This window comes from Monodon monoceros, unplaced genomic scaffold (assembly GCF_005190385.1).
Source record: "Monodon monoceros isolate NGI ecotype Baffin Bay Population unplaced genomic scaffold, NGI_Narwhal_1 Super_Scaffold_21, whole genome shotgun sequence".
Lineage (NCBI taxonomy): Eukaryota > Metazoa > Chordata > Mammalia > Artiodactyla > Monodontidae > Monodon > Monodon monoceros.
Window position 1 is genome coordinate 148,760,787 of NW_021703778.1, and position 9,094 is coordinate 148,769,880.

Here is a 9,094-nt window from a genome sequence, read left to right on the forward strand (position 1 = left end):
GCTGAGCCTCCAGGAGACTGAGCAGGGCAGGGCTGGCTTCCAAGCCTGAGCTTTGGGGTCAGGAGTGAGCCAGGCCCTTTCCCTTCTCGCCTTCCACTCCCACTGATTCAATATGGTCAGAACTGAGGGTGAGGATGCCCCCCCCCCGGCCCCAATGACCCCTCCATCCAGGAAGCCTGGGCTCCCCTTCAACCCTCTCTGCCACATCCTTCCCCTCCAAGTGACCTATCCTGCTGCCCAGCAAGATGGCAGAGTGACTATTTTGCAGGGGGTGGGGACATGGGGGCAGCAACAGGATGCTCCTGGTGGCAGGGATTTCATCCTGTTCACCACTGTATACCAGTGCCTGGTGGAGACTTGGCACATAGTTGGTGCTCAGTAAATACATGTAGGATGAATGAATGAATAATAGAAGAGGGAGAACTATGAGCAGGTGGCACCATTACTACATTAGTTCTCTAGGGGCCATGAAGGCAGAACCAAGATAAAGTCCTCCCAAGCTCTGCTCGAGAACTCGAGGTGCTGTGCAGTGTCGTGTGGCAACGGTTGGGGTCACTGTGGCCACCAGCTGGACATGGCAGAGTGTGGGCTCCAGCAGACTGGATGGCAGAATGGCCTTGGGACCCGGTCAGGAGGGGGCGCTTGTGTTGTCCCCACTCCCTCATATGCCCCAGGAGTCTGGTCTTCTGGGTCCCAGAATGCAGAGCAGTGCCCTCATCCAGAGCTAGTCAGGGCTGGTCTCCCAATTGCACCCCTATATTCCGGTCTCCCCATTCCTGAGCCTCAACTCTCCCGATCTCACTCCTCAGAGTTGAACATGATTTTCCAGCTTTGCTCTCCCCACCACTGCCCCGACCTGCCCCTGACACTACCCCATCTCCCTGTCCTCAAAGGCCAACCCCCTCAACTAGCATTAATACCTAGTAGTCCCATCTCCCTGGTGGTCGGGTAGGGTCCTGAAAGTTTGCATCATGATTTTCAGACTACTCCATGCCCGCCCCATCCTCCACGAAAGCAAATAATTCACAGGTATCTCTGCAGCTCTTGCCTCTGGACCTGGCAATCATGAAGAAGACACTGGCATCTTGGGGAGGGAAAGGATCTTCCTTTCCCTGACCCTGTGCAGAAATTCTTTCCACAGCATGCCTGCCAGATGACTGCCTAGTCCCTTCCGGAATACCTCCAGTTGTGAGGCACTCATTACCTTCCCAGGCAACTATTCAAACACTGAACAGCTTTAGCTGCTAGAATGTCCTTCAGAAATGAACCCATTTGCCCCTTTCATTCTCAGTCCCCAAATATCCCAGTGCCCAATCTCTGTGTGACCCTCTCTCTTCCCATTCTTTCTCTATTTTCATAACAACATTCCTCACCACTTCTCTCTCTCTCTCTCTCTCTCTCTCTCTCTCTCTCTCTCTCTCACACACACACACACACACACACACACACGATCACATGCCCCCCTCTTCTATATGGTTGTGCAATCACATACCACTCTCATTTATCAGTATCTCCCTTTCCTTCTCTCTTCTTCCTTGCCTTCCCAGCATCTAGCAAAGACCCAGAGGCTGGAAGAGTGCCAGGGAAAGGAAGCATCCAGCCAGGTCCTGGATTGCACTGGATAGCCAGCTGGGGCGGGGTGGACAGGGGACAGCAGCTAGAAATCCCAGGCCATTGGCTGCTGTCTCCCAGAGAAAGGCCTTGCAACTTGAGGGCTGGGCAGCAAGCTGCTGAGTTCTTTCTTCCTTCCATTGTTCACAATTCCACAGAGGGGATGAGGACACACACCCCTCCTTTCCCAACCTCACTAGCAGCTGGCAGAGCTGACTTGGCTGCCTCTCACACATGGTAATTTTAAACCTTTTGCCAGACTCCAGGTCCTGGGGAGCTTCATACCAGCAGCAAGAATCCCCTCCCTACTCCTGACATGGGGCTGAGAGGAAAAGCTCTAGCAGATAGCAGTGATGACATGAGACTTGGTGGAGCGTGGGTGAACCAGGCAGAGGGGAAAAGCAGGCACCCCAAGGGAGAAGAAACAAAAGAGAAGCTCTGAACGGTTAGCAGCCACCAGGCTGGCTCATGGGGAACCTAGCAACGCCTCGGTGGCCATTTTCCCTCCTTGTCATGATCCACCAGCCAACGCTGTTCTCTGTATGTTACAGACCAGGGGTGGATGCTAGGGCCTTACCAGCCCCAAGTTGTAGTGGGCCATGGGTGGAGACAGGGTGCTGTGGTCTTATGTTCACGAGGAGTCAACACACACACACAGAGAAATGATGGGAGTGCCTGCTACTTGTCCCGCTGCTTGGAGCTCTCACTTCCAACATTGAACATGGGAACCAGTAGGCCCAGGAGCCACCTCTTTCCGAAGACCTCCTGTAAGTTCTTGCGCCAAGGCCGGGCCTTCACTGCCACCCCCTTCCGCACCTGGTGGCGGGTCTGCCCCCGGAGGACCAACAGCAGCTGACGGCAGCAGAAGCCAGCGCAGGCCAGGCCGACGGCAAACCAGAGGTAGAGCATGAGGATGACGAACATTTCAGGACCAAGGACAGCGCCTGCAGGGGGGCGGGAAAACAACAGAATCGCTTTACACCCAGGCCACGCCCCGAACTGCCATCCAAGCAGGCGCTTTCCGCTAGGGAGGGAGATTAATGAGATTGAAGCTACATCTCAGCTCGGCAGCGAGGGAGAGGAACAGGTTGTCCTGACTTCTTCTTACTGCTGATGGCTCCTGAGGCGAGAGAGGAGAACTGGGGACGTGGGAGACGCTTCTATGGGCAGTGCCTAGATGCTAGCATTTCCTCAGGGTCAGTGATACCATCTCTCTCTCTCTCTCTCTGCCTTCTCTTTTGGGGCTAGAAACAGGGAGAAGGGTTGTTTTTCAGGAGGAGAGAGGAGTGAGCTGAGGACCCTGGAGAGGGAGCTGGTGCCTGGGCAGCTGTCTAGACTGCAGTGCCTTCTCCTCGGAGCTGTGAGCACTGGCTGGGAGGACTCGGGAAAGTGACAGCATGATGGAGAACAGGGCCTAGTCATCAAGAAGAATAAATCACGAGCTTCAAGGCAGTGCAGAGGATAATTCAGTCATCAATGTTAAAAAGAGGACAGTATGGCCACTGGGACTTTCAGCCACAGCCATCCTGTCAGAGCTTTGCTAAGGCTGGAAGAGGCCCCCAAGGTCATCAGCCTAGGTCCCTGCCTTGAGCTGGACCTTCCCTAAAGCCCTCTAAACCAGCACTCTCCATGACTGGTTTAAACATCCCTGAGTAAGAGATGCCCCACTCTTCCTCCGAGTGGGGGTGGCCGGTCCGTGCTAAGTTTGAATCTCCCAGCTCTGTGGTCTTGCACAAGTTTCTTAACTTCTCTGAGCTGCAGTTTGCTCATAATGTAAAATGGGTATAACAACAATGACTCCATAGGGTTACACGATTCAGAGAAATTGTGTGCGCAGTGGCCAGCATTCTGGTTCACACTCAGCGCAGCACTCCCTGCTGGGCATCCTTCACAGATAAGGAGACCACCTCCAAAAGGGGCTCAAGCTTAACTCTTAAGACCATCACGCTTTCTCCTTCTCCTTTCCAGGGCTTGGAGATCTGGCTGGGCTACAACTTTAGCAGCCTTGACCTGCCCAGCAGCCAGGGAAGTGGGCCCAGGAGAGAACTCAAAAGCCCTCCTCAGCCCCTCTCTCCAGCAGGACAAGCTCACCATCACTTCCTCCAGTGAGATGCGGGTACCTGCCAGAGACCCTACCTTACAACCTATTCAACCTCTGCAAATCTCAACCCTATTCCTCCCTTCTCCAGCTTCCCGTGGTGCCCATGGACCTCTTCTCATCTCCCCACGTTTCCATTCCCAGACCCCTGAGGGCTGGGCTTTTAAAACTTTTCCAGGGACTTCCCTGGTGGCACAGTGGTTAAGACTTCACGCTCCCTATGCAGGGGGCCCAGGTTCGATCCCTGGTCAGGGAACGAGATCCCACATGCATGCCACAACTAAGAGTTCGCATGCCACAATTAAGCAGCCCGTGAGCCTCAACTAAGGAGCCCGTCTGTCGCAACTAAGACCCAGTGCAACCAAATAAATAAATTAAAAAAAACACTTTTCCAATCTGAGCAATGGTGGACTCAGTGGCCAGGAGGATGTGGATATGATTCAGGTTTGCTCATTAGCATCCCCCTCTTGCCCTCAGCCCTAGGAGCTTTGATAGCAGGTTTCTCTTTGCAAACTTGGGGACAAATAAAGTCCTGCTGCCCAGGGGACGGAAAACTCAGTCCAGCTGGCTTGCACGGGGGGCAGGGGGCAGCAACGGTACAGGGCTCACCTTGGGCTGTGCCATGCCTCTGACCTACTTCTTCCTTGTCAGCACAGGTTAGCTCAGGCAGCCATGTGCAGGATGAAGGATCCTGGAACCATGGTGCCCTCTGGGGTGCAGGAATGCTACAGGCAAAGATGGCGTTCAAGCTGGGATGTGCAAACATCAGAGCTGTCGAGCGCAAGCCTGCCTTGCACCTCAGCCTCAGGGACAAGCCTGGGCTGATGGAAGCTGTTTTCCACAGTCTCTTTTTTCTGGCGCTAAATCAAGGCATGAAGAAAAGACCTTGTGGCCTTTCCCCGGCCCCTTGCAGCAGCTACAAAAGGCTAATCTGGGGACATGCTTTCTCTCAAAGTGTTTGAAGCTGCCTAGCCTGGCTGCCTCAGCTCCTCTGAACTATTTAATAATAGTTCTGCTTCTTTTAGAAAATCACAGAATATTCCTAATGGGCCTGAAGGGTCACACCATCCAATCACTCCACCCTGGCTTTCCACCAAGCACCTATAGCACCTTTGACAGATCATCACCCAGCATCTTTAATATACATCCTGGGATAAGAAGCTCTCTCCCTCCCAAAGTGGCTCATTCATCAAGAAGCAACTTCAGAGAGGCAGTATTGTGGGAAGAATGTGGGCTCTGGAGGCTAGCAGCTCTGAGTCCAAAGCTTGGGTTGGACTCATACTAGCTGTGTGCTTTCAAAGCAACTTAACCTTGTTAAGCCTTTGGTTGCTGAGTCTTTAAAAATGATATAATAATACCTACCTCACAAACTTGTCCTGAGGATTGGATGAAATGAGACCTGCACAGTGGTTAGCACATAATATTTGCTCAACAAATATTAACCCCTTTTCCCTTCTACTGGACTTTCTGGCACCCACCACACTGGCGTACTTTTCCAAATGCCATGACACAGGTCAGATGGTGTCATCTCCATTTCCCAGATGAGAAGAATGAGGCTCAGAGAAGTGACACAACCTGTACTGGTCCCACGAAGCCAAAAGAAAGAACAGCTTCTAAAATCTAACTGGCCAGTCTCCTTCCTCTCTGGCATCAACGGAGGGCATGTGGGTACAGCCACCAGAAGACACCCCCCCACACACACTTCTGGCTCACGGGGCCCACACATGGCCATCCCATGCTCTGGTGGCAGATCTGCCTTAGGGGCAGTACCACAGTTGGGGACAGCTCAATCTAGCAAACGACTTGTCCCTTTTTACACCCTCCTGTCCACCTGGCCTCTGGAGCAGATGAGAGGGCAGTGCCCTCAACCATTTGGGTTGAGAAGAGAGGGAGAAGGGACAGGAAGGGAGAAGCTGAACAGGTGAGGTGTGTGTCAGGGCAGGTGAGAGAAGGGCTGCCAAGGGGAAAGATGAAAGGCCAGCAAAGGAGGAGGGTGAGATGGGAGAGTTGGAGATTAGAAATCATGGCCTCGGGACTTCCCTGGTGGTCCAGTGGTTAGGAATCTGCCTTCCAGTGCAGGGGATGTGGGTTTAATCCCTGGTCGGGGAACTAAGATCCCACATGCCATGGGGCAACTAAGCCCGTGCACTCTAGGGCCCGCGGGACAACTAGAGAGCCCCCGCACCGCCACTACGGAGCCCGCGCACCCTGGAGCCCGAGCACCACAACTAGAGAGAAGCTCGCGTGCTGCAGCAAAGAGCCCATGAACCGCAACAAAAGATCCCGCACGCGACAATGAAGATCCTGCGTGCCGCAGCTAAGACCCAATGCAGCCAAATAATAAAAAGAAAAAGAAATCTTGTCCTCCTTTTCCTAGTGGGTCTGGTGAGGAGGTAAAAGATAGTGGGACTCATTTTTCTGCTAGAATAGGGATCTGGGCCCCAGGATAGGCACTGACTGGCTCTGTTCCCCATCAGATCAAAGCAAGAGGTTCCTCTTCTTTACTTTCCTGTCTCCCACCCAAACCTAGCACATATGGACAGGCCTCAAGCCCAGCTTAAATCAAACCATTTCAAGATCCTCTCTTTGGAAGCATCCATTTTTATGTGATGAAACTACTTGGAAAAGAAAGTGTAAATAGCCTCTCTGGCTCTCCTCATCTCTCCACCTGCCTGTGCTCACACTCTACCGCCTAGCCCGCCCACTTTCCCTCCCTCGTCCCGGCTATTTCAGTCCCAGCAGCCTCCTATGCTGGCGCCAGGATCCAGAAGGTCGGAGAGCTCTGAGTTCTGCGTCCAGCTCAACCACCAGCCCTCAAGGCAACCCTCATAGCTGGGTCCTTCTTCCAGGGCCTCTGTGTTCCCACTGCCAAATGGCACAAAGTTTTACACCTGCAGAGGACTGGGCTGAGGCCCCAGCAAAGACCAAAACGATGGCTTCCCCCAGAGTGGGGCCGAATTTTATGAATGTCCAGCCCAGGCATGTCAAGACAATTTGGGGTTCTCAGTGGAAGAAGCTGCACTCTGTCTTTTTTGTCCCTGAAAGGTCAATGGGGTATGAAACATGCTGTATTCCCTCTGCTGCTGTGCATTGTCTAAAGACCTGGGAGGCAGGCCAGAGGCTGCTGCTCAGAAGTAGTAAGATCCTGGGAAGCCATTTAACCCCATCTGAGCCTCAGTTTCTTCATGAGAAATGGAGATGACATCACACACGCACAGCTACGTGTCCATATGTGCATGCTACTAATTGTAAGAGGCAAGTCAGTCAGAGTCAAAGGCCGGGGTAGGTGGAGTGAAGGAAATGAGGTAGGGGCAAATTTCATGGCCAGGTAGGGTGTTTCCTGACCGGTGTCAAGGCCTGGTTCCTGCCACCAGGAACCAGGTCCCTCTGGGCCTGGTACCCCACTCTCCTTGGGGTATGCTATATAAAGCACAGTCCTCACCAGGGGGCATAGCTGAGCCCCAGTGTGAAGGTCTACATGCCTGGCTCCTGCAAGTGTAAGAGCCTCCTGGAGGGTCAGATCCCACGCCAGTCCCATGGCTCTGTGGTGTGAAGATGGAGCCATTAAATATGGCTGCATCTCCAACCAGGATGCTCCTTGCTCTGAGCCATCTGCAGACTGGAGAACAACCTGGAGGGGGTCAAATATAGTGGGTAGGAGGGCGAGGGTTAGCCTTCTGCTGGGACTGGCCAGGCACCCTGGTCAACCTTACTGTGGTTGATCAGCAAGACCTTTGGAGGGCAAAGTCCTCGGAGGAAGGTGTGAGCAGGATTGGGGTCCAGGCAGAGGAAGGACATAGCATGGGGGTACCTCGCAGGCTGCACGGAGGGATGGCCAGCAATCAGCCCCTCCTGGCACAGGGCAGGTGTATTGCCTGGTTTGCCACAATTCTATGAGCAAATGGACAGTGGCGAGCACCGAGGAGAAGATGAATGAGGATGGATGTGGGGAGGGAGGTTGCCAGCTGACATACAGCATGCCCAGTTAGTCTGTTTTTTTTTTTGTTTTTGTTTTTGTTTTTGCGGTACGCGGGCCTCTCACCGTTGTGGCCTCTCCCGTTGCGGAGCACAGGCTCACGGGCCCAGCCGCTCCGCGGCATGTGGGATCTTCCCGGACCGGGACACGAACCCGTGTCCCCTGCATCGGCAGGCAGACCCTCAACCACTGCGCCACCAGGGAAGCCCTGCCCAGTTAGTCTGAATTTCAAACAGATAACTAAAAAACTTTAGTGTAAGTATGTCCGCTGCAATATTCAGGAAATACTTATATTAAATAGTTATGCATTGTTTATCTGAAATTACAATTTAATTGGGCATCCTGTATTTGCTAAACCTGGCAAACTTGGGGTTGAGGTAGAAGGTCTTTGCATAGGGCCCAACCTGCCTGCCAAGGCCCACTCACCAGAGAAGAACTGGCTGATGGAGGTGGGAAGGAGCGTGAGGAAGGCCAGGGGGTGGGCGAAGGAGATGGAAAGGACTGCGGAGATGTAGGCCACGCCGGCCACCATGGAGTAGAGGCAGGCCAGGGAGGTGTAGAGGCAGAACAGGATGAAGTTGCGCATGTTCCTGCTCCCGATGCAGTTGCCGGTGAAAAAACAGTGATGGTCGTGCCTCAGGGTGACTCTGGCGCACACTCGGCAGAAGTGGGCGCTGGGCGGAGGGCACAGGGCCCTCCTGGCTGCGGTCCCCTGGCAGGCGTCCAGGTCGTCTGGGGAGTTCTGGATGACCAGGACGTAATTACCCAGGGCGTTGGTTGAGAGGAACAGGAAGAATGCCCCGTGGAGCAGCGCAGGTGAGAAGAACCGGGCGGCAGAGGGGTCCTCACGCATACTAGGCAGGAAGAGGAAGAGCTGCAGCACGAAGGTCACCAGGGAGATGCACAGGAAGTAGGCGGGGGCCACCACGTTGAGCAGCCTCAGGGCCAGCATCCTCGATTACATTCCTAAGGGGCTCAAGGGGAGAGGAAGACTCACTGCAGCGTCCGGAGGGCTCCCTAGGGCTCTCCCCAGCGCTATCTGTCCGTCCTGCTCCACGCAAATCCATGTCCCTCGGTTCCCTAACCTGTGACCAAGCAGGCGTGAGACCCCGAGATCGTGACAGCCTCTGGGAGCCAAGCCCTACCTTCTGGTGCCCACCTCCTCCGTTTTTGAGGCACCTCGGCGCCTTGACGGCCCGGGGGTCAGGTACAAGGAGGACGAGGTGGGGACTTGTTCTCAGTCCGTAGGAGGTGGCTGGGGGTGGAGGAGCGGCGGGCGAGGGGGGGGCTGCCTAGGGCTCTGCTTTTTTCTTTTCTTTTTCCTTTTTTTTGGCGGTACGCGTGCCTCTCACTGCCGCGGCCTCGGGCCCAGCCGCGTACGCGGGCCTCTCACTGCCGCGGCCTCGGGC

General features: G+C 54.3%; 1 protein-coding gene across 1 annotated transcript in view; it reads right to left on the reverse strand.

Moving 5' to 3' along the window:
• Nucleotides 1–1,919: 1,919 nt before the first annotated feature.
• The window catches only part of ZDHHC22 (zinc finger DHHC-type containing 22), an 8,989-nt gene continuing 1,814 nt past the window's right edge, over nt 1,920–9,094 (reverse strand). The window contains exons 2-3 of the mRNA XM_029236150.1: nt 8,112–8,651; nt 1,920–2,555 (exon numbers count right to left, since the gene is read on the reverse strand). Coding sequence (XP_029091983.1) covers nt 2,290–2,555; nt 8,112–8,637 — 792 coding nt within the window. The 5' untranslated portion in view covers nt 8,638–8,651 and the 3' untranslated portion in view covers nt 1,920–2,289. The remainder of the gene's footprint in view (nt 2,556–8,111; nt 8,652–9,094) is intronic.